The sequence below is a fragment of the Eumetopias jubatus genome, unplaced genomic scaffold, assembly GCF_037043125.1.
Source record: "Eumetopias jubatus isolate StellerSeaLion01/CBP00866 unplaced genomic scaffold, mEumJub1_p1.0 scaffold_9, whole genome shotgun sequence".
In the NCBI taxonomy this organism is placed as follows: domain Eukaryota; kingdom Metazoa; phylum Chordata; class Mammalia; order Carnivora; family Otariidae; genus Eumetopias; species Eumetopias jubatus.
The window spans coordinates 94,391,367-94,417,347 of record NW_028274815.1 but is presented as its reverse complement, the minus strand read 5'-3'; the positions used below and the strand labels follow the sequence as shown (position 1 = coordinate 94,417,347).

General features: G+C 41.5%; 1 protein-coding gene across 2 annotated transcripts in view; it reads left to right on the top strand.

Annotated features, from left to right (window-relative positions):
* The window catches only part of KIZ (kizuna centrosomal protein), a 125,415-nt gene that overhangs the window by 87,381 nt on the left and 12,053 nt on the right, over positions 1-25,981 (top strand). For both annotated transcript variants that reach the window (XM_028123763.2, XM_028123764.2), the window contains 4 exons: positions 6,490-6,655; positions 8,007-8,072; positions 21,472-21,576; positions 24,333-24,429. In XM_028123763.2, coding sequence (XP_027979564.1) covers positions 6,490-6,655; positions 8,007-8,072; positions 21,472-21,576; positions 24,333-24,429 — 434 coding nt within the window. The remainder of the gene's footprint in view (positions 1-6,489; positions 6,656-8,006; positions 8,073-21,471; positions 21,577-24,332; positions 24,430-25,981) is intronic.

Below are 25,981 nucleotides of genomic sequence, written 5' to 3'. Positions count from 1 at the left end.
TTTTTAACATTTCAGACATATACACATAGAATGATGTAATGAACTTAACAGTCCCATGCCTGCCCAAGTTCATGTGTGTCATTACCATTGCACCGGATTTGTTTCAGACTTCACCTTCTGCTTCGTTCTCCCCCGACCCTGCCATCACCCTGCCCTTCCTCACCCTCCTCTTACCTGCTTCCTTCAGAAATCACCTGCTGCGGTTATAGATACAGCCCCTGTGTGCCTCTCACGGATCCCGTTTCTCTTTTCACAGATTACCTGGAATGTATCCTTCTCACACACATTTGCATTTTACTGCATTTTATGTGATTCAGTAAATAAAGAACGATATTCTTTAGGAAAAACAGAACCTTTGTTTCGTAGGTCCATTCCGTATCTGTTGATAAATGTAGTTCTTAAGAAGGATTTTGTTCTCAGGTTTTATTGTCCATTTTATTCAGTACTATTTTATAACAACATTGTTTCCCATTCATTCCATTCACTGCAAGTACTTCGCATCTCAGCCACATCAAGGGTGAAAGATCTACTGCCCTTTTCTATCTAATCATGTTGTTATTTAAGTTGTTTAGAACATATATTCCAAGTTCCAGATTACCAATTCACTCATAATTTTTCAAATAATAACTCCAGTATTAATGGGAAGGGGGCTGCCTGATTAAGAACTTAGGAATCAAATGATATTCTGCCTCCCCTAGTAGGCTTTTTGTTCCTTTTTAAATCATCATGATCTCATCTTCGTAACAATCATAAAAGCTACCAACAAATTAATGACGAAGTCTGTCCTTAAAAGTAGAAGTAAGCGGGCCGTTTCTGTCAGTTTAGGACTGAAGAAATGCACAGCCCTAAAGAACCGTGTTACCAAAATGACACGAGCAAGACAAGCCTTGTGAACTTCACAACAAAATGCTTTTGTGGGTTCTAGAACTGCTTTGGTTTACACAACCATCCTGTCACAGTGAGCAAAATCAAGTGTCTTTGAGTTATTTCTCTGCATTGAAACAATATAGGGGCGCCTGGGTGGCTCAGTTAAGCGTCTGCCTTTGGCTCAGGTCATGATCCGAGCCCCACATCAGGCTCCCTGCTCAGCGGGAAGCCTGCTTCTCCCTCTCCCTCCCCCTGCTTGTGTTCCCTCTCTCACTGTCTCTGTCAAATAAATAAATAAAATCTTAAAAAAGAAAGAAAGAAAGAAACAATATATACATTTAGTAAATAGTATAGGTTAAATATTTCTCCATAGATAAAAATCATAAAACTAAGGGTTTTCAAAATTTAAGAAAGTTTTACTAGAAATTACTTGGTGAAGAATCTAACGAAGCTCAGAAATATTTACTTTGATCTCTTGGGTAAATGGCTAATTAAACAGCCACATGTAAATGATGTTTACCTGTGGGTCCCTTTGCTGTCAGCTGGAGTCAATCCCGTCTCTTGAGTAAATACATCATTAAAGCCACCGAAACTCGGATTATGTCCCCTCGAGACCAGATAAGATCCACAGCACCTGCATAACCTATTAGGTAATTACATAATTGAGCTGCATGCTTTTAAATCAGAAAAATTTGTAATTACTTTATGTAGAAAAAAAAATGAGTTGGGTGCTTCATTAAAACACTAAGTGCCTTGATACTCCTTTTCTCCTACGTGATGTCTCTTTCTGCCCGGGAGAACTTCTCCAGACAAAGCAGAGTGGCTTGCTGGTGTCACCCACAGAGTAGGTCAGTCCTGCCCCTCACCACACATACACTGCCAGAGAGACATGTGATTGGTCACAGAAATCCCTTCACCTCTCCCTAAATGATGGACTGGTTTTTTGATCTTATCTCTTGAATACTCATTTGCTGGCTCATATTAATACTTTCCCATTTCTTTTAATTGCTACATAGATAAAAATCCCCTTTCCTTCTCCTTTCCCCTTCCCCTCCTGTAACTTAGATATAACTTAAGAGCATTTTTCTTAAGGAAAGTTCTTGAGGAAGGTCAGTTAAATCTGTGTATTAGGAAAAAAATGTCACTTACTGTCTGCAGCCATAATTCTCTTGCTTTTTTGTATCTGCATTAATAGCATTGATTTAGGTATAGAAGAGAATTTAATTTTACTAAATGCTTTCACGTTCACTTTCTGTTTATATTTGTACCACCCATCACAGAAATCGGACTCTTTTGTGGGTAGCATGTCTTAAAAAAAAAAAAGAAAAAGAAAAAAATGCTCCAAATTTGGAATATTAAGGTAAACAAAAAGAATAAAATTGTCCATTGGCATTGCAGAGTGTGGTTTTTAATATTTAATATACTGACAAACATGGGTTGTACTTTTGTGTACAAAGCTGCTTTTTTTCCCCACTTGTCACAAGTGGGCTTCCCTTCATATCATCCCATGTTCTTCTCCATCATTTCAAATGGCTGTATGGAGACCCTCGTATGGATATCCAGTCTCTTTAAACACACTCCTGTTGTTGAAGTTTGTTTTTAATTGTTCCTCTAGTAAAAAAATAATTCAGAGAACATCTGGGCTATTCAGTTTTTACAGCTGTCCACGCTGTTTCCTTAGGATGAATTTCTAGATGTGGAATTGTCAGGTCAGAAGGTACGTACTATGCACCGGTATATCTCACCCTGGAAGGGTCATCAGTTATGAGGAATGAATGAAAATATCATTTCCTTGAGCTTTTAATGAAACTGGATACTATTGACTTTTTTTTTTTGAACACTAAGATTGAGAAGTACAAATGACATCCAATTTTTTTTGTTCATTTGACCTTTATATTACAATTGAGGTCAAATTTTCCCCTACCTATTTGTTAGCCATTCGTATTTCTTCTTTAATAATTTGCAGGTTCATGTTCTTTGCTCATTTTTCTATTAGGTAAGTAATTTTTTTCTTATTGACGTATAAGATTTTTTTTTCTAGAAATTGGTACAATTTGTTGCAATATTTTGAGCAATTTGATTTTCTCCTCTCATTTCTTAAAATGGCGTTCTGGACATAATGTCTTTTCCAGTAATACGTTCATCTATCTGTGCACGTAATATCACAATTGATTGTTTCTGGATATAAAGTAAGAGATGATTCTTGGGGTTCTAGACCTAGCAGGATCCATATTTAAACTGAACTTTGAGAAAAATTCTAGTAGACTGAATAACTCCAGGTGTCCTGCTGAGTATAATTCATGGGATGGTTTATCTTTCATGAGACCTGAAATGTGGAGATATCACCATCAGTCATTCTGCAAGCAGTGTGTGCCTTGGCATTGAATTTCCCTTTCTCCTGGCTCTGGGGAAGGCAGAAAAGTGAGACTAGTTTGTTGGTATTGACTTAAACATCAGACTGCTGAGAGCAGTGAGGCAGTCTCCATCCCCCTCCTGGGCTCAAAATGTATGAAATCAAAGAGAGCCTTTATTAGCTAACAGATAAGTTGAAACCCAAGCATAGTCCATTCATAAGCACCATCAGGAGGCCGGTAGCAAAAGTTGTTGTCTGGTGGCATTTGTCACATAGGAGAGCTCCAATTTGCAGAGCTCATTCAGTCCCAGCGTGAGCTATGTAAAGCAGCTTGTTCACTCTTCTCTGGGCTTTTGTTCCTGTGCAGGTATGGGTTAGTGTTGCAGCCTCAGGCCGAAAGCTCCTTCAAGTTGGGGGCTTCCTTAAAAATACGTCTTTCTAAAAGGTCTGCCCTTTTGGGGCAGCTTGGGAATGTATTACAGATGTTTCTCCTGACTCTACCGAAGTTGTTTTTGACTTAAAACTTTCTGACTATTCTTTGTCTGAGACTGACATTTCTTTCTGTCCTGCTTATCATTATTCCCTGCTTGTTAGGGCCTTATATTGTGGATTCTTTTACGGATGACCCGCTGGGCACATCTACTGCTCTCTCTTGGCTCCATGGTCCAGTAAAGCCAAGCCAGCCATTCTCATTGGACCTTCTACCAAAATCCTTACAGATAGAAAAAACTCATCTTTGCGAAATTATCTATAGAATTATCTTAGAAGATGAGTCCTTTTATCAATGTCCCTATCAAAAAAGTATGAGAAATCCTAGAGATAGGAGTATTGAGTAGTGAATATCATTTATCTTCATTTATGAAATGTACGAAATAAATAAAGACCTGCAGTATGCTCACCACTCTACTTACCTCACCCCAGTAAAAAAAAAAGAGGGGGGGCTCAGCATAGAACTGGTGGCAGGGCTTGTATCAGTATCAAGCATAGAAAGACTTATTAGACATTTGCAGTATTATTATAGCATTTTATTTTGAGGCCCAGTTGGAACCCAACTAAAGCAAAAGAGGGTCTCGTATGTAAAGGGATGCACAAAGCAGTGAGATAAATTGTGTGTCATCATTGAGGGCCTAATGAGAAGTAATCTGAGTCACTGGCAACCCCAGTTTCCGTTGTCTGCAAATTCTGCAGCACAAAGTGCAGGAAGCTGCAACAGTTCTTAAACAATTTTATTCTTAAGATATGTGTAAGACAGAGGCCATTATAATGAAGTCATGCCAAGAAATTATTAGTTATAGCTATTGCATAAGATGTGGAAGAAATACATCTTTGAGGGTCTTCCAGATGTTTGGATTATTTTAACTATCAGAAAAAGAAAACTACAGCTTTCGTTACAGAATCTGGGCCAATTCTTTTTGTTCATATTCTAAAATGCTTTTCACATAGCCAGGATTATTGGGCACACAGAATTGGAGCTTAACTCTCTGTGGGAAGAGACTAGATCAGGATGGGTAGAGATCTAGAAATGAGACACGCCAGGATGGTCCAGAGACCATACTGACAGTTGAGAGATGGCAGTTCAAGGACGTGGTCCTACTTTTCATACCTCTCTTCCTGGACAGATTCGGAAGCAGGTACAGTGCAGTGGTCCATGTAGGCAGCTGGGATTGGGGCACTCTGACAGCCAGGGACAGGAACCAGCCCTGGCCTGAGCTTCAGAGGCAGGACTTTATACCCGAACCCTAGTCTGCAGGGATACTGTGCAGATCATCTCAATATAGAGTTACCGCAATTGGAATAAGATCCAGGACTAATTTAAACAAATGAAGGAAAAGCACCTGGTTACTAGAAGTGAACTACAGACAGGTCTTGGCTGCAAGTCTAACTTGATGCCAGGTCCCTTGGCCAAGGAAACTAGAACTTCTTAAATCCCCTCTAATCAGTTTCTGCAGCCCTTAGGATGGGCATGAGTCCAAGAGGCCAGCCGGTCCTAGGGAGGGCAGAAGGCAAGAGCCTTGCAGGGATGTCAAGGCCCACGGCAGTGACCTCAAAGTATGTTCCAGGCCAAACTCAACAAGGCTAGATCTTCCATATTCTGCCTCAGTGAGGCAGATATGTCAGGGCATCTTCACCTTCTTTCGTATTAATCACAAGGAAAAATTACTGTCTTCCCTCTTCTTCCCCAGATAATTATGGTGTTACCCCTTTGTGCTTAGACTAAAGATGACCCGTGAGGATTTGTCCTGTCCCACTCTTCATATTAACTTGTAGAATCTCATGTTTGTTTCCCGCGGGTTGGGTTGGACACTGCCCTGTATTTATTCCTGTCATCAGATACCAGTGATAGGTCAGCACCACCACCTAGGTTTTCTCTGCCAAAAGCCTGGGCAAATCATCACTTACAAGTAGGAAGTGAACGAGAAACATACACTCTGGAAGGAGGTTATGTCATCATTGGTTACCTCTTGTTACCAGTATATTTGTATTTCTCAGGAGGAGAGTACTGACCTGGAAATGAATAGACACGAGTATTAACTTGTCCTGTTAATTGCCACTTGTTCTCTACCTCTCAAGTTGGCCGTGATGAAATCTGTGCCCATCTGTCTGCCCACGAGACATGAGGTGATAATGGATAAAGACAGTTCAGGGCCCTTTGAAAACAGATAGGCAGTGTGGCAGGCCAGTTTCCTGAGCTCCCAGAAGACTGAGGGGCAAAGTGCGGAGTGTCTTTATCCTTAATTGAAGATTATGATTTAGAATAAGTTTAGTTCTCTTTTTGCTTTCGTGTATCCTCCTCAGCCACAAAGTTTTTCTGCAATCTTCTCATTTGGGGAAGTTCACAGGTCATTTCTAGAAGGATGGGGATACCTCAAAGTCACATCCTTCCAGCTCTCTCATTCCAAATCAACTGTCTTCATGCCTGAAAAACAGATTCATGCAATGAAAGATAAATCTTGGATAAACTAGCCCAGATTAACGGAGGTGGTCACATCTCATATACATACTTCATGAGTCAAATAACACTTTTGCATTCCATAAGTCCTCAAAGAAGTTATCACAAGTGCAAGTTGTTGTAAAGAAATTATGCTGGAAAATAATCAGATGTTGTCTCATCTTGAAGACATTTTAATTTCAGTTAAATGTCAGGAAGCAAATTAAATCCCAAGTAAAGCTTAACCTAAAATTACATTTGAAGGCTGGGTTTTTGAGACCAAGGGTAATGTGGTTAGAGTTTGTTTTTATTTCTTTGTGCTTTCTTTTAAACACTGTAGGCAACAGCATTATTGAAAAAAGCCCTTACAGAAGAGTGTGACGGTAGGTCAGCTATTCACAGTGATGAATCATCTTGCAGCTTGCCGTCTATTCTGAATGACAATAGTGGAATAAAGGAAGCCAAACCCGCTCAGTGGCTCAACAATGTTCGTACAAAGGAACAAGGTAACTATTGCTATACATTCTGTCCACAGAAAACATGCATTCAGAATCAACGCAACACCCTCTTTCTTAAGGTATACTTATAAAATTAAGCTGATTAGAGAATACTTCTGATTTTAATATGCATGATATTTTCTCTGTTTTATACCACCTTTTAGGAAATATATTTGTTTTCGTTTAGTCTAACAGGAATGGAAGACCTAATCATAGGTCTGCTGTTATGCTGAATTTCCAATAATTTTTTTTTAAGATTTTATTTAGTTATTTGAAAGAGAGACAGAGCACAAGCGGGGGGAGGGGCAGAGGGAGAGGGAGAAGCAGACTGCCTGCTGAGCAGGGAGCCCAGTGAAGGGCTGGATCCCAGGACACAGGGCTCCATCCCAGGATCCCGAGATCATGACCCGAAGGCAGGCGCTTAACTGACTGAGCCACCCAGGCACCCCTCCAATAAGTTTTTATAAGTAATGAAATGTTAGCAAAATGAATCTCTTGGCAGTAGATCATTTTGATCATGTCACAAGGATGAAGGTGATTACATTACAATGATTCCATAAAATACTGTGAAGTTTTTGATATCACTTAATAAAATTTACTCATAATTTGTAAACATTCTTTTTAATTGTAATGGAACCTTATAAAAGTTTCAACAGATGACTAAGAATCAATGAGTTTATGCCCCCCAAATTTAACAGCCCATTTTTAGTATCCAGAAATTGTGATTATTTTAGTAGTACTGTTAAGGCATGCCAGGAAACTGCTGTAATGGCATTTCTAAGACAGCCATGAGTTGCTCAGGATATACTCAGAAGTCAATATACATGGGCAGGATTTGGAGCTCAATTGTTTTAAGCCCTATTTGAATTTGATAGATGTTGGACTCTATAGTATTTTGCTTGAAGGCAACATAGAGATACCTTAGATTTAGAACACGTTTCCTTTTCGGGCACGTGGGTGGCTCAGTCAGTTAAGTGTCTACCTTGGGCTCAGGTCAGGATCTCCAGGTCCTGGCCCTTGTTGGGCTCCCTGCTCAGCAGGGAGTCTGCTTCTCTCTGTCCCTTTGCCCCTCCCACCCTCTACCCTCCCACCCCTCCTACCTCCCCCACCCCCTGCTCATGCTCTCTCAAGCTCTCTCAAATAAATAAATAAATAAATAAATAATCTTAAAAAAGAATAGGGTTCCTTTGGAAACAGTACAATTTCAGACAAAAAAATAAACTAACCCACAGAAAGGGACATGGGGAGGCAGTGAAAATAAAAGGAACGGCAGTTTAAAAAAAAAAAAAAGGCAAACAAAGGTCCACTCCATAAATATATCCTTGAGATACACTTTCATCATCACGTGTTTTGTTTTTAGAAGTTTCCAGTGGCTGTGGAGACGAGAGCAGGGAAGAAAGCATGGCAGCGAAGATCCCGATAACAGGTAAAGTTACAGTCACCTGTGAATTTCAAACAGGATTCAACCTTATCTTATAAGCAGAACCTTCTAGGTTAGTGGTTTGTGGACTCCACTAAGAGCAAGGATATTCAACTGCTGCATGCTGGAGCAGGCGATTAATCATAAGAGCAGAACGTGTGAGCTTATGTTAACATAAACTAAGGTGGAAAATAACCGTGTCTATTGAATTCTTCATAATCATGTCATATATTTACACGTATGAGCACCCCCATCACACAGCCTTTCAGCACCTGCGTCTGGGTGACAAGGTCAGTCTCCATGGGGAACACCCTGTCATTATATGGCAAACTACAGATGTTTCTGATGTGACTCTTTTCTTGCCTGTGATAATTGAATGTGTATCATTAAAATAAGAGTGGGGTGGGGGGCGGGGAGGAAGTGCCGGACATGAAGCTTACCTTGTACCTCCGATAACTTAAAACTAACCAAAAATAGGAGGTGGTTAGCTCGTCTGATAATTTAACAATTTTAGCAGTAAGATTTCATCAAGACCTATCGAGATTTCTGCCCATGTATTATGCTTGTTTAGATGGAATCTGAATATCATTACTTTTTTTAGTTTTAGAATATCAACAGCAGCAATTAGTATTCTGAACAGAGTTCTATTTGTCGTACATCTAAATTTACTAGTATCTTATTTTGTAAAGTGGTGTACTACTTCATTAGAAATTCAAAGGTCTGACTTTAAATATTTATACAAGTAAATACACCATTGCACCGAGGTACTGAGGCATGCATCTGCATATGTGGTAGTTTTGTTGTTTATAAGCAGAAAAGAATGGCTTTCTTTTATGGCAGTACAATTCATGGCCTGATGATTAATTTTTTAAACCCATGTTTCTGTGATGAACTCTGGTTTTGAAAAAGGAGTAGATAGTAGAGCAATTATTGTATAAATTCTGCATCAGATAATATTTCACTCCAAAATACAGAGGTTTTCTTTTCTTTTCAGCTTTTTCCCAGTGATATAGTTTATTGCATTTTTATTCTTCATTTTGAGAAAACTGTGAGCAGAGCCTCTTCTTTGTTTTCTTTTTATTAATAGAAGTGTAGATGATCCCAAGCTGCAAATAACCAAAAAGTTATTTGGATGCTTTTCCTTTGCAATTTGCCTTTGAACGCAGAAGTATCTAATGACCTCTGAACTTATTTCGGTTAAAATGACAAAGACTTATTGGGTGGAAACCAGGAAACGATCCAGTTGCCCATTCTTACTTCTCCAGTATTCTTTCCAGTCATCCCTTCCAAGTAGATGACTCTCCCCCAAATTAATGCAGATGGTATTTTCCATAGACTTTCTTTAGAGTAGAAGAGATAGTTAAGTACTGCACTTTCACATTTTTCTCCTCTTTGTACAGAAAGGTGTGACAAGCTTAACAAGGATTATTTGCCATTAGAATCTTCAAAGAAATTGCTGTTCCAACAGCCTGCTGTTGACCCATCAACAGTTGGCAGTTTAAAAAAAAAAAAATGCTTTGTGCCTGTTGTATGCCAAAGTAGTAGACATATAAACTAACTTGGGAAATATATCAGGAAAAAAAAAACGTTCAAAGCTAGTGACTTTGTTTGAGCATTGCCAGTTCTGTCCTGGCTATCACACTCTCCTCTGTGCTCCCCACCCGCCAGACCTCCCACGAAGTTAATGTTTGAGGGCCTCAGGCACCTTGGCCCTGCTTAATACTGTTGTCACGCATGTCACTAAAGTTACTTTAATCTTAAGTTCTTTTTTTCCCCACTTTTTTGCAAGATATAATTGTCATATAACATAGTCTTAGTTCAATCTCCAAGTTCTTGACCATCATCTTTTTATTAAATCTTTGTGTCTTTTGGCATAATTATTTGGAGATTTGGCCTTTGGTAGAGTTAGGGCAGATATATCCTTTGATTTAAGATAGAGTCTGCCTCTCCCTTCATAATAATTTTGCTGAGGTTTTCCTGTTGTATGAGCTGCATTCCTTCTAGAGTATTCCAAAGAAAAGGAATATTCCTGAGGCTGTCCTCTGGGAGTTGAGGAGATATGGCAGCTGTCCCTGGGCTTTGGCATCAGCTGTCTATGTCAGCTCTTTACTCCCTGCTCTGTTTCTCCGTCCCTCTGAGTCTCTCTATTGGGAAAGCAGACATATTACCTGGCAAGATTGTCCTAAAGTTGAAATGAGATCATGGGTGTGGAAGTGCCAAGCATGTACTACACACTCAATATATGAACGCTTCCTCCTGAACTGCACTAGGCACTTGGAACCAAGACCCACCCAAGCCCTGTGCTGCCATAACTCCTCATAGACAGTCTTCCCAGTAGTACCACTAAATTAGCTTCTGCAAGAAATTTCCACTTGAAAACTCAATGGATGGTTTGAATCCAGAAAGATGTTTACCTTATCAAAAAGGAATCTTAAGGAGAGTTTCATGATATTTTAGGAACTTCTAATTAGTCCCATGAAAAAACCATTTAAGAAGAATAGCAGAAGTTGATGAAGTGACTCCTGGTGGTCTCCCTGGTAGAGGCCGCACGGCTCTGCCTGTGAGTGCTCATTTGCCACATGCCTGATATACCCACGGTTGAGGACATTGCAGGGCACCTGATCACCAGGCAAGTCTTCCCCTGGTGTGCTCTAACAAATGTTGCTGGGCTGATGCAGCATTTCCCCCCATCTGTTCTGTGCAGTACTCCACCCAGAAGATACTTTGAGGAATATGTATTTTGGGACCAAACCCTATGTGACCCGTCTTTCCCTTTATAGCCAGCACAGTGTTCTGAAGCATGTTAAAGAACTTTTAGAACTTCCAATAAATGAACCATTTAAAAATGTGAACCTAGAGTTTCAAATAACGTATCTCCTATCTGAAAATGGCTGCCACATACCAACATTTATCAAGTGTAACTGCGGAGTGTAGCTCAGGGGGCCCTGTATGTGAGTGTGGCAAGGAAGAAATTCACACTTGGGTCATGGAAGAACTTTCTATCTCTTCATTCCAACAAAAATAAGGTGAGGGTCTTCCAGCTGCTGGCTGGGCTGGTTGCACCATGGCAGGAACCCGCTCTCTAGAGGGGCACCGTGGAAGGAATTCTTGTTTCCGGGAACGCTAACATTCCTTCAAATGCTGGCAGTCTGTGATTCTCAGTCCATAGCAAAGGAATCAAATGTGCCAACATTCTCATTTCTTTTTTTCCATTTGTTTATCATTCCCAAACATGGTTTTCCTGGCAGAGGGGCTCATCTTTAACTTATTTGCTGTCACTCTGAAAGGCATCTGCTTTGTTAGTCATCATTTGGGAGAGTGTGAGTTTCATAACTCTGGCTCCCACAGTCTGTGCTAGAATTTACACAGAAATCCTTCCATACACACCCATACACACTCACAGCCTGTATGATCTGCCATTGTTAACACTATCTACTCCTTTTATTAGTCTGTCAAGTCACACTCAAGAATCCAGGTATGAATCAAAAAGATTAATTTGAATGTCTCTGAATGTGTGGTTTTCTGTGTATAATAAATAGTATATCATTTGCGTGTATGCTACACCTTTACTTGGGCTGCATCCTGGAAATACCAGGACAGCAAAAGCCTGCGATCCTGCCTTCACTAAGTCTCCCTCCTGTCCAATCTTCATAACAGCCTGGTGGGGTAAACATCAGTAACTAATTCTACAGACAGTCCAACAGAAACCTAGAAAGGTTAAGATTCCTGTTCAAGGCCAGGTAGCTAGTGTGTTGGGTCTTGAACTGAAACTTCAAGATTTAAGCTTTGACCTTCCATTCCACCAACCCTTCCCCTTTGATTTGACAGGAGAGACACCCACATCAGGATGTCTGGATCAGTGAAATGTCAGTGTGTATCCCCACAAAAGATGAGCTCTGCAAGGATGCTTTGCGAGCTATGATGAACAAAGCCACACCTTTCCTTTCCCTTGTGTCAGGCCTAGAGAGAGGCTTGCAAGGATTTCCGAGTACAGATTATACCAGAAGTTTGCCCTTCATAAAGAGGGGCAAACCTGAGTGCGGTTAGGCCTGAGACCACGTGCAAGTAGTAGGCTATTCAGGTCAGTGTTTCCCTGAAACACTTAGGCCAGGATTAAGGCAATGCTTACCTAGCTGATGAGAGAAAGTCCCCCTCTGAACGACTTCTACCCCCAAGTAAAATTTACCACATTGGCAATTTTATTTGTATTCACACTAAATTTACCTTTGAGAGGTAAGTGAGTTTTCATTTTAGCCAGTGATGCAGCTTATGCTAAATGTCATAAAAACCCATCACCTAACACAGAATCCCGCACACAGTGGGCACTCATTTTGTCGAACGAATGAATAAAAATGAGCGTATTAAGGAGTTTCCTTAATGCTTGTTGATTCAGGCCAGAATACTATCTCTTTCAGTCATTCACTCCACCAGTACTTTTCCCACCCCACGTGCCCATCCTGGCAAAACTCATCTCCTTAAGCTCCATGTGAAAAGGCCTCTCAGCTTTTATCTCAAGAGGATTAAGCCTCTAAGAATGTCCATTCAGCCTCTCATTCTTTTGACACCAATTCTCTTGGTCAAGCTGTGTTGAAAGTGGTTGCCTGACTGTGCCATTTCTCACTGATATTCTTTGGAAGCTGAAACATTCAAGGATATACTAAGGTACGTCCATTTAAAAGCTGTGTGGGAGGTCAGCATAGATTTGAAGGTTGCCACTTAGGGTTCTGGGCAGTGCTTCCCCAAACATGATTACATGAGTTTTTCCTCACACTGCAAAAGGGCTGGAAGCCTACAACAGCCAGGTTGTCATTGGTGACTAGATTTATCCTGGGAGAAAAGACTGCAGTGACAACTTTTGGCGGCCAGAGAACCATGTCTCATTTGTCCTGTCCAAAAGTGCACAAGAATCATGTCACTTGCCGAACTTAGGACCGGAACCCCCCCCCCAACTCATGTAAAACCAAGGGAGCCGCCACATGCTGCTGGATTGCCCACTGTAGTCCACACAGCCCTGTCTCTGTGGTGGGGGTCAGGCTGCCGGGGCTTCACCCATGGCACCTGCTGCCTACTGGTTGCTCCAGCAAAGCAGTCCTCACTCATGGCATTGAGGGTGGTTGTGGTGATTTAAAGTGGTCGGTAAAGAATGAAAGGCACCCTTCTGAAGAGTGCTCTTGGTTAGAGGCTCCTGTGTTCAAGGAAATCAACTCCTAAGTGCCTAGAGAAATTCTCCTCAGTGGTTGTGCAGTAGCATCCTGTGCAGGCTTTTAAACATGCCCGTGCCCAAGCCACACCCTTGACCAGTCACATCAGAACCTCTGGAGGTGGGGCCCAGGCATCAGCCTTCTAGATACCCAGGTGACTCCCCAGATGTGAGAACCAGGAAGCAGGAGGTCTCAAAGCTGAGAGAGCCCTTGTGGGTCATGTTGTGAGACACCCTCATTTTACATAAGAGACCCAAGTGAAGAGAAAGGAAGAAAAGGGATTGGGCTTTGGATATTTCCATAAAATTGGGACTCAGGGAATGTATTATTTTCCCAGGGCTGCTATAACAAAGTACCACAAACCTAAAACAACAGAAATGTATTCTCTCACAATTCTGGATGCTAGAAGTCTAAAATCAAACTGTGCTCCTTCTGAAGGCTCGAGGGCAGAACTCCTCCGTGCCTGTCCCAGCTTCCGGTGGCTCCTGGCATGTGGCAGGACCACTCCAGTCTCTGCCCCATGTTTACCTTGCCTTTTTTCCTGTGTCTCTGTTCACTCCTCTTCCTACCAGGACCGCAGACATTGGATTTAAGGCCCACCATAAATCTAGGATGATTTCATCTTAAGGTCCATAAGTAATGACATCTGCAAAGAACCTGTTCCCAAGAACACATTCTGAGGTTCTGGGTGGACATAAACCTGCGGGGGAGATACTTTGCAACCCACTACAGTGGATGAGGAGGGATTTCTGCATATTTTACATTTCTAGCATCCAGGTCATCTTATACAGTGATTATTCCTGGTCCTACTATAAATGATAATGATAATATTACCGTCTTTATTTCTGATTTTTCTCCTGTAAATCATTGCGTGCAAAGCTGCTAAAAATCCTGCTTTGTGTGCCAATGAAATACAGCTTCCTGATCAGATTACTCTGTCTTTGAAAAGTTGAAGCTTCCATGACTTTCAGAGTTGAAACACTCACCTCCCAGGACTGAACAGTGTTAAGTGGCAGGCACTAGGGCTATAAATTTACATGTGATGTAATACCCCCCAAAGTGTTTCGGTTTGGTTTTGAAATGTTTGTTAAAGGGCGGTTACAAGCCTGCCATTTATTTTCAAGTGTAATTGTTGATTGCTCCACAGAAATTGAGAATGTGATGTAAATACTTATTTTCTGAAGCAGCTCCAGGCAACTCATCTGGATCAGGCATTTCGTCCCTTCTGTATGCATCAGCCCTGTCCTTGGCGACAGATCTACGGGCTTAGGATGACTTGGTGGAGTGGGGTTTACTGCAGAAAATCTGGACATGAAAAGCGATTCTTGTTAAGCTCCAACCTGTGTGTCTCACCTTCACATACACTTACGGCCTTTAATTTAAAAATCCTAAATATAGATGAGTTTTCTGTATTTTCTGACCATGAAAACCCCCATATCCTAATATTCTCTCATTTTCATTTGAGCAGATTATTAGACAAGTGATTTCTGGATTTTAAGCAATAATCTTTATCTTTAGAATTAATTTTAGAAAGACATCCCACAATTTTTATTTTCCTTCGCAAAAATGACTGGGTTTGCCGCAATCAGCCACACATCGAGCACAGTGTGAGGGAAAAATTGCATGGGTGTATACATATGTGAAGGGTGACAGCACTGGGAAACTCAGCAGACAGAAAATGCTTTTCAAATTTCATTTTAAAATTACTGCACACTTCATATAGGAATCGTAATTATCCTCCTGTACTCGAGGATACCCAGTTCTTTGTCGGTTCAAGGTCGTTTTTTCCTAGCCTGAGTGATAGTATTGTTTGCATCCCCTTTTGTTATTCCTTTTCCAGGCCCATCTCTTCCCTTTTTTTCATGAGGGATTTCTGCGAAAGCTCTGGGCTGACTCTGCCTTGGAGACACCCCTTCGAGGCTGGTGAACCCCACGTTTATCTGGCTCTTGTAAAGGGTTGTTAAAAGCACTTGTTCATCAGATATTTTCTTTTACTCTTTATTTGTAGATTTAGACGTATTTTAGCAGGTGTACATTTGCATATAAAAGAGAACCAAAGATAAGAAGTTGAGGCTTTTTCTCTCTCCCCCTTCTCACCAACATCATCTCTCCTACCTCCCTTTTTTCAGCATGTTTTCTCTTTCTTTCCCTGGCTGTTCCATTTTCTAGACACAAAATGCGTATCAAAAAGGAAAACAGTCTCAGTGATCCCTCACCCACTTTGCAGGAAGACAGATGATTGGGTTTGGCCAGCTCATGTAACGAAGTAGGAAAAAATGTATTTATCTCGTTGTGTCACTGGTCTGAAATTAATAGCCAGGGATAGATTTTTAACCCCCTTGCCTTGTTTTATGTTTTAAACTCCACTATTTTCTACTTTTTAAACTAAATCTTGACGTAGATTTGAATATATTATGGATACTTAACTGAGAGCTCCAGAACAGAACGCTTGAGCACACGCGTGTGTTTCTGTGTACACCGGAACATTCTAATCAAAAAGAGTTGTATTCTTTAGAAATATTTGTTTTATCGAATTATTTGCACTACTCAGTAATTTTCTAAGAGTCTGACAATACTGAGAAGAGTTCTAAGGCACAGGCCGTAAAGTGAAGCCTTAAGGGGCCACCCAGGTCTCCAGTTTACAGACTTCAGTTAACTTGTAGTTGGGAAAATGCAAGTCTTTTTTTTTTTTTTAAGATTTTACCCATCTATCAGAGAGAAAGAGAGCACACGAGCAGGGGAGAGGGGCAAAGGGAGAAGCAGACTCCCTGCTGAGCAAGGAGCCCAGCGGGGCTCCATCCAAGGATCCTGAGACCATGACCTGATCTGAAGGCAGACGCTCAACCGACTGAGCCACCCGGGCGCCCCTAAAGTCTTTTCGCTGGGAACCATGAGCCTTGCCCTTCCCTTATTTAAGCAGACTACCTTGAACCTCTAGATTTGTTACTTTTGCTCCTTTATTCATTCATTCATTAAATAACTATGAATTTGCAGGGCAACACAGTGTAACTTTTAACAGCCTGATTCTTCCTTCCTTCCTGAGGCTTCCCTCCAGCCTGGGCCGGAGTTGCCAGAAACCTCGTGCCTGTAGCTCTGCCTTTTTGCTTTGTAAAGCCGTCGTCCCAGTCTTCTGTATCTGAATTATCGGAGCGCCCCTAGCAAAAACTGCACCCTTGCCTCCAGAGACTGTGCAGCCTGGTCCCTTTAATACAGACGGCCATTTAAAAAGCACACAGCTGTTGCAGCCCCCCTTGATAGTACATTCCAATCAACTTTCCACTGGGAAGGCTTTTCCTGACATCGAACTTGTATCCCTTGGCTGAAGTTTTTCTCTAAGCGTTCTTGTGCTTATACAGTGAACACAGAAAAAATTGTGCACCATCTTCAAGTTTTGAGGTGGCAAGTACTGTTTGGCCTGTGCAGGGTTTTATTTTTTTAAAAAAGATAAGAAGTCTGGCAAGAAGTCTGTCCCTCTTTCCCACCCGACAGCAAATCAGCTGTCCCCTCTGGAGGAGGCACGTGCTCTCCAGCCTGCTACAGGGCTCCCCTTCCTGCCGCTCTCACCCCACCAGAGTACCTTATGTACGGTACCTGCTTGGCCCCAGAAAGCATCTGCATTTACAGTCCTGCCCTGTCCAGTCTGTGTGCAGTATCTGTGTACTTGAACCCTTCTTCCCCTATTTCTACACAGGCTATGTAGCCTTTAGCCTCTCCTGGCTATTTTTTTTTTTTTTTTTTACCATACCGTTTTTGGGTGAGCTCCCAGTCCTCCATATGTTGCTTATTGCAGCTCTACTGGCTAAACTAAGGATATGGACATTCCATGGGAGAGTAATTCCTAGCTCTGAGCACCTGATCCTCAACACAGACCTCCTGATGGCCAACAGCACAGTCTGCTCCAACTCCTCCAGCTGTTTTGGTGTCTCTGGTCCTGTCTCCATTAGTGTCTATTCCTCCCAGTGAATGCATTTAATCATTTTACCTTTTAAGCTTCACTTTGCCATTTAAACCATTGAAGGAATCATGCATAGGGATGGAGCAGGCGATGTGCCCAGCAGTCCTCAGCTTGATTTTGCCAAAACCCTCTTTCACTCAGGTCAGGGTAGCTGCAGATAAAATGTGTCCGGGTGGGCTTCAGCGACTTATTAGAGAAGGGCCACAGAAGGTTTGAAGATCAAATACCAGTGAGGATCCATGGTTGGGAAGGGGGTTGTGCTCTGGTTGAATGGAACAGGAGAGATGAGCCATCTCTCAAAGCAGACTTGGAGCAGCCTTGAAGGGAAAGGCCACAGCCCAGTTACAGAGCCCAAACCCCTTAAGAAGGAAGGGAAGGTAGATCTTAAAAGTCCTTATCACAGGAAAAAAAAATGTAACTATTAAGATGATGGATGGTAACTAGACTTACTGTGGTGATCATTTTACAGCGCATACAAATACTGAATCATTATGTGGTATACCTGAAATTAATATGATGTTGTATGTCAATTATACCTCAGTTTAAAAAAAGAAGAAGGAAACCAGAATAGAAAGTATGTAGAACATGGAAATGGCTGATCTTTCCAGAGTAGTAAAATGGTTCCTTGCTGCTAAGAGTGAACTCACTTCACATTTCTCCCTTGCTAGACTTAGACCACTAACAATATTAGTACTGTTTAATATTTGGATGGGAACATTTAATTCCCCCCAAATCTGAAATTACCTTTCAACTACTAGCTTGCCATTTTTCAGAAAAACCCTATCCTGAAAATAAAAGGCACATGTCTTTCTTGTCTCTGAGAAGCAGGAAAGCCAGCCCACTGGAGTGAAATGATTTACCTTAAGATAATAGACGAGAGGAACCCCAATCCCAGCCTCCAGCTGCCAGGAGCCTCTGTGTTTTGTTGTTGTTAAATGTCTGTCTTCACTATCTCTTCCTTGACCAATTAAGTGTAATTGAATGCAGAAATAGCATAGGGTCATTATGCTCTGGACTTAGATCTTAAAAGCTGGAAAGTTTTTATAAAATAAAAACAAAACAGTACATTTCCCCCTCCTTTACAGTGATGTTTTACCTACTTAGAATCCAGAGGCTCTGCTCTGTCTTTGATTTTGTTAATATCTCCCCTCTCCCCAAATAACCTTACAACAAGTCTGAAGTAATAATGGACATTAGGATTAATTGGAGAATATTATGATGCCTTCCTATTGGAGCCACCCTAGGACAATGAGACTAATCTACAGCAAAAAATACTTTCTGTCCCAGGCCAGCATGCATGCGTGCGCGCACACATACACACACATACACACAGGACACACAACAGTACTTTCCCATTCTGCATGCACTGCATCTGGTGTTTTCTGTATTAAATTTTTCACAAATCTTGTTCCAATGCACCAAACTGATTTCACAATCCAACAGTGTTTAAAAATGTTGCCTTAGAATTTATTATTTTCAGAGTAAAGAGTCCTTGATCTGTACATATTTTGTACATATTTTAATTATGTATCATTTAGCATTCCAAAATACGATGCTCATTTTCAATACTTATTTTTATCTTGATTGATTCTTAGTAGGACCAGAGAAGTTATATTCTTATTCTTCAGTGTGATGGTAGTTTTAATCCAGTAATAAGGGGCTCATGGTTAAGTTCTTAAATGGGAGCCAGCAAACGCAGGAATGCAGCCCCTGGTGCTGACAGCAGGAATCCTTTTATTTTTGTGGCCACGTTGAAGATACAGCTGTGGATCCTGTTTTGTTATGTCTGTGCTATTGGTTTCATTCAGGTATCCTGGAGACTTGAGGTGATAGGGAAGGTTGTGTCACTCCGGTCCTTTATGTGGTTTTTATTTGTCGCTGTTCTCAATAGTCTTCCCACATTAACTCGTGGCAGACATGATTAAAAGCCCCACAGGGCCCCCTGTCCTATGGACCTGGGTGTCAGGTCCATGCTCCTGCTGATCCCTCTGGGGCACCTGGCTTTGCTCTGTCCCTACAATAAGCCTAGGTTTAATTTTCTCAGCTGCGGGCCTCTGCGCACATCCTGTGGCAGCTGGTCTTCCTGGCCCTCCTGCCCTCACCCAGCCTTTCCTCAGCCCTCACTGCCCTCTAGAGCCAGGAGTGCCCTGGAGGGACTGGGAGACCAAAGCAATCAGTGCTGTCTCTTGGATTCGTTCCTCTAGTGGCTTCTGCAAGGCCCAGAGAAGAGAGAAACCATTTTACTAGGATGTGGAGCCTTACCCACAACCCCACTCAAAATAATGGCTGGGATTTGGCCACTTCATGAAGATAAACTCCTACAACTTGTCTTCGAGTCTTGAAACCTGGGTTCAACTAAATTGTTTTTTGTTTGTTTTCAGAATTTCTAAAAAGTGACGTTCAAAAAATAATTTGCATGCGTTTGAAAGTGTTAACATTATAGGAAGAATTTAAGAAACTTCTCTGGGTCGTATAATATTCTGTATTGGGGCGCTTGGGTGGCTCAGTCGGTTAAGCATCTGCCTTCGGCTCACATCATGATCCCAGAGTCCCAGGAGTGAGCCCCACATTGGGCTTCCTCGTTAGTGGGGAGTCTGCTTCTCCCTCTGCCCCTCACCCCGCTTTCTCATGCTCTCTCTCACTCTGTCTCTCAAATAAATAAATAAAATCTTAAAAAAAAGAATATTCTGTATTTCTGTGCCTTTTTTCCACAAATGAAACAATTAATAATAATTTGTCAGTATCATCAACTATCCAGTCAGTGTTTTAATGTTTTTTACAGGTTTTTTTTTTCTTTAGTCAGTAGCCAGACTGTGCCACCACACTGCATTTGGTCTGGGTGACCAGATAAGTCACTATCCAAACAAGGAAACATTTGGTAACAAAAGGGAATTCTATTCATAGTTATACTGGGACAACAGGCATAAACCTGCATCGTCATGGACAAATTGGGATGTCTGGTCACTCTACTTTTTTTTTTAACTGTGATAAAAAATACATAACATTAAATTTACCATCTTAACCAAGTTAAGTGTACAGTTCAGTAGTGTTCAGTACATTCACATTATTGTGCAACAGCTCTCTGAAACTTTGTCATCTTGCAGAACTGAACTACTATACCCACTAAACACTGATTTCCTCCTTCCCCTTCCCCCCTGCCCTTAGTGACCACCTTTCCACTTTATGTTTCGTTCATTTTGACTACTTTCAATACTTCATATGAGCAGAATCATATAGTATTTGTTCTTTTGTGACTGCTTATTTCACAGCATCATGTCCTCAAGGTTCATCTATGTTGTAGCATGTTGTCGGGATTTCCTTCTTTTTAAAGGCAGCTTAATATTCAGCTCTTTATCTATGCTGCATTTTGTTTATCATCTGTTGGTGGACATTTGGGTTCCTTCTATTTCTTGGCTATTGTGAATAATGCTGCAGTGAACATGGGTGTGCCAATATCTCTTCAAGACCCTGCTTTCAATTCTTTTGGATATATACTCAGAAGTAGGATTGCTGGATCATGTGGCAGTTCTATATGTAACTTGTTGAGGAACCTCTATAGTATTTTCCAGAATGGTGGCACCATTCTACACTCCCACCTGTAGTGCACAGGGTTCCAACTTTTCTGCATCTTTTCCAACACTTGTTATTTTCTGTTCTTTTGATAGTAGCCATTCTGAGGGTCGGATGTGATTATCTCATTGTGATTTTCATTTCCATTTCCCTAATGATTAGTGATTTTGAGCATCTTTGCTTGTGTTTATTGACCATTTGTATGTCTTCTTTGGAGAAAGGTCTGTTCAAGCTCTTTCCCCACCTTTTCACTGGGTCATTTGTTGTTGGTGGTGGTGGTGGTGATGGTGTCAAGTTGTAGAAGTTCCTTATATATTCTGGATACTAACCGTTAGTCAAATATGTTATTTTAATCATTTTCTCCCATTCTGTAGGTTGCCTTTTCACTCTATTCATTTTTTCCTTTGACATGCAACAGTTTGTAAGTTTGTTAGAGTCCTATTTGTCTATTTTTAATTTGGTCAACTAGGTTACTAGTATCATCCAAGAAATCATTGCCAAGTCCAATGTCCTGAAACTTTTCTGCTATGTTTTCTTCCAGGGATTTAATAGTCTTAGGTCTTGTGTTTAAGTCTGTAAACCATTTCGAATTGATTTTTGTGTGGTGTAAGGCAAGGGTCCAAATTTATTCTTTTGCATGTGGATATCCAGTTATCTGTGTCTTTTTTTAAATCTGTAGAAACAAAAGCCTACCAGTTGCTGAAGCAGTCTACCCTTCAGGATAATATAAATCACAGTGATGACAGATTCCAAAAGATGGATGTTTCTGTGTTACAACTGTCAGGTAAGCAGAGCATATTCAGCACTCAAAGCCAGTGTCCAGGGGACTTAGGGGGGCAGCCGGTGCTGTGTTCAGGCAAGGGCGGTCATCCTTTGAAGGTTTCTGGAGATCGCTCTGTAACAAGCTGTCACCAGGTCAGACTAAACCAGTACTTTTTCAGTTCTTAATGAACAACAGTTTGGAAGTCTTCCCTCCTGGGTATGTGCTGGCCCCCAGCATGGCAACGGCCCAAACAGAACCCTCGGATTCTACCTGGTATGTCGTGATAGTAACCTGTCACTAAGTACCACTGGAAACACCCCAAATTCCTTCCCTTCTCTACATCTCCCAGTTCCTTAATCATCAATGGGAGTATCATGCCAGGCTACCTTCCCTCCCTAGAATGTCGGGGGACTTGTGTTCTTTAAATGAAAATACTCTAAATCACAGTAAAGCTAAATTTTAAGCTTAAATATAGTTCCTTCAACCTAGAATTTTTGTTGGAACTGTAATTTTCTTTGTTTTCATACATTCTGTTACTGTATTTTTATTGTTTTCAGTGGTCTTTCTCTTGTTACACCTTTTTTTTTAGTATGAGTCACCTCGGCTCCCTTTGTGAAAGTAAATGCGTCGACATATGCTTTAATTACTTTCTTATTTTTACATAAACCACCATGTCATAATTTCACCTACTGGAATAGTGACTTTTTTTTTAAATCACATAATTCCCAGTCCATACCCAGATTTCCCAGTCATCTCATGAGACCTTTTTTTTGAGGGACGTACTTACAGTATATCAGTATTCACTGTCTGTCTTTGGAGAGCTATTTCCTAGATAATATTAGTGTTAGAATCAGTTGCTGCAAAGCTCAGTTATTTTGGTTGTTTTGAGGATTCAGTGAGTCACTGCAGGTTAAATGCCCAGCATAGCGCCTGTTAGAGAAAAGTGTTTGGAGAGCGGTGGTGGTGGTGATCTCATCTCCGCAAACATGAGACCTTGCAGTCTGTTGCTGTAGAAAGCAGGGCCTCTGCCCCGGTGGAGGTCTTCAGCACTTTGGAAAGATACAGCACTTGTGAGCCCTCAACTGGGCTTTTCATCGCCTTCTTCACATTTGAGTCACAGAATTAGAGTCCCGAGGGATCTTAGAAAGTATTTATCTAACCCCTCATTTTACAAATGGGGTCCCAAGAGAGAGAGGCCTCTCTCAGAGCAGTAGAGCCCGTCAGCAGACACACACGTTTGGAAGGTGATTCCATAAGTCTGTTTGTGCTAAGTATATTTGCGATAGTTCATTGGACAGGCCCAAAGGATTAATAAAGTCGACATAAGTTATAGTCCCTTGGCTGTATATCAAATGGCTTGGTACTGTTAATATAGTACTAATATATTTGTTGATTAATTATTCATAAGTGAAGTGATAGGTTGTATTGTCAGGCACCCCTCATTCAGTCTCCTCGCTCTACCCTCAAAATGACGCTATGTGCTTTGCAAAATTCCAGATCTTCTAACACTGGGATCACAGAAGCCCTTCTCATGGTCCTGGCTGACACTGTAGTTAGATGCTGCTTCTAGGATTTATTTTACAGTTGGTTACAGTTTTTCACGTTCACGCCCACTCTAATCCCAGGGACTTCTCTGAGCTCCAAAGAAAAGCAGGAAGTGAGCTGGGAGGGCAGAGGGAAATGGAAGCCATGTACCTGTGTTAGACCTAACAGGCTTGTTACAGGTAGTGGGAGGGGTGAGTATCCTGAACTCGGGAGCCCCCCCTACATCTAATTGTGGAAGAAGTGCAGATTTCAGTTACTTTTTGTGTCAGATGTCTTAGGCTGTGTCTCTGGACCTGTCACTAAGGCAAGCCACTTCAACCTTGTGCCTTCATTTTCACGTCTGAAAAGACCTTGTCGTGTTAAGCATGTGGGGACTCTCTTCGGGCAAATGTGGGTACCTTGTTAAGAGCATCACTTCGCTGTGGATGTTCTGTGAGGCGAGCAGGTTACAGGTCAGAAACTCAGCCAGTGCCTTTCCCAGCGATGCCTGTGCACTCTCCAACTGTGACACCAGTGACCACCAGTTTGGAATCAGACTGGTAGCCGACACATCCAAGGGTGCCCAGGAGGTGGGGGTCAGGCCTGCCCTGTGGGGACAGTCTGGTTCCCCCTCTCCAGGGAAGAGGTAGATTGTGCATCTTTCCCCATCAACCTTGTCAGGCTGGTTAAAGAGTGGCCTTGATGGCTTTCAATGGCGGTTCATTCTCCTTCACAAGATGGAAAAAAGAGGATTTGGCAGAGAGGTAACTATCACCCTGGGGTGTCAGTGATTTCTGAGACCTGGTTCCCAGCACCCATCATTTTGGTGACCTCTCACTGCCGGGGTCCACGTGTTACAACAAGGTGGATTATTAGTGCTTAGTGCCAGGGGAGAGACCATACATGTGCACGTGTGTCTTGGTCATTTAAAATAGAGCTCTTGGAGTGATTTTTACTTTTTGTGGCTTCTGTGTGTCTCAGGAACACACACACAGAGCCCCCCCCGCCACACACACACACACACACACACACACACACACACACACACACACACACACACACACTTCCTTTCAGCTTTCTGCCAACATGTTGTTCCTTGCCTCAGAAGCTCCCTTGCCTTCTGCGGCTTGAACAGCGTCTTCCCCCGTCAACGTTTGTTCCACCAAAGTTGTCGTGCGGCTGCTGCGCCATTCAGTGCGTTTCTTCGCTGCGTGGCGGCCAGCACTCACGCTCCACGTTTGTGCTTCTCACAGGTCTGAACATTGGCAGCGGGACATTCAAGACAAAGACAGCTAACAAAATCGCTTTGGAGGCTAGTTTTTCATCGAGCGAAGGAAGTCCTTTGTCAAGGTAAAGTCGTGAAAGCCTTTCTGGACAGCGGCGACAAGATGAGAAATGTCACTTCGTAATGAATGAAACTCTGGCTGTGTATTATTTTGTTGTGTGACTCGAGGGAAGGTTACGGTTTGGGTTTCTGTTGATCTGAAATAACAGTTGAAACTTCAGTCTACCTTTGAAAATATTTGCACCAGAGCCAAGCATTGTTTTGCAGCTGTTGTTTCGTTGGTTTAAGACTCAATTGACACCTCAGTGAACCACAAATTAGCGTCTACAGCTGCTCGCGGTAGGGCTGCTTAGAGACCACACAATGGAGGGTGTCGGAAAAGGGCAGAGAGAAAACATCGGGCCTTAAAAGAAATAAAGTGGCCTGTTTCTTCTTCCTGAGGCGGCTGACATATATACTGGCAATTGCTGGGGGATTTGTTTTCGTATTCCTCTTTTTCACCAAGCCTTTGGGCTGGGTTACCCTTTCCTTTCCTGCAACTTCCCTGCTTATTGTCCAGAAAGAACAAAATTTATCCTTTCACATCTGTGGAAACTGTAGCCCTTCTCGTAAGTTTTCCAGGCAACAATAAGCGAGTTGGTGAGTTGTGTGCTGGATTTGTCATCGACATGAAATACTGACCGTGCAGTGGCGTTGGGTCAAAAAGAATTTATCAGTGGGAATAGAAGCAGTTGTCTGAGGAGATACCTACCGTTTTGGCTTCGGGCTGCGTGTTGCTTAAAACCGCACAAATTTCCTTTTGTGATAACAGTTCTTATTAAAGCAATGTCCTTTAGATGATTGCATTACTTGTGAATGAGCTTCTTACCCTGATAAAATTTTAAAACAGAAACTTTACATTTCTAATGTCACATATGGTGTCCCATAAGACAAAGTGATTTGATCCAGAAATCTAGTATTTTTAAAATGCAAGAAAAAAAGATCCTACTTTCTTTCACTTCTATTTTGAAAAACATTGTAATATTTTTAGGATTCGGAATATCTTAAAATGAGATTGATTTTCTAAAATTAGATTGTTGCATTTAGAAACCTGCCTGACAAGTTCAATTTTAGAAAATCACTCACATAGTTCTCAGAAATTAGCATCTGTAATACCTGGGTTTTCATCCATGTTTTTGAAGGAAGTGGGAGGAAATGAATCATGGGACAGGAAGAGTGCTAAAGTGTTAATGTTTTTTGGATTATACTGTAAATTCAAGTTCTGGGTCTTCTAAGGGTAGTGAATTTAATACTTTAAATTTAAATTTAATACTTTAAAGGTAGTGAATTCTACAGGTAGTTTCGGGGCTTCCTGTATCATTTGGCTCAATAACACATGCTGTAGTTGTTAAAGATTGTTAAAAGTGCTCTTTTCCATTATATCTTAGGGGCACGAAAAAGCTCAATTCTTCTTTAACTTGTCTTTATAGGTATACATGCTTGAGGCAGTTTTAAAATACATTTAGAAAGCAGCTGGGCCCCAAGAACATTTCCTCAGGCTTGTGTCTGTATTTCACTAAAGTAAATTCACACTGTCTTCCCCCTTCATTCTGAGTCAAGGACCTATCGTTCCTGCAT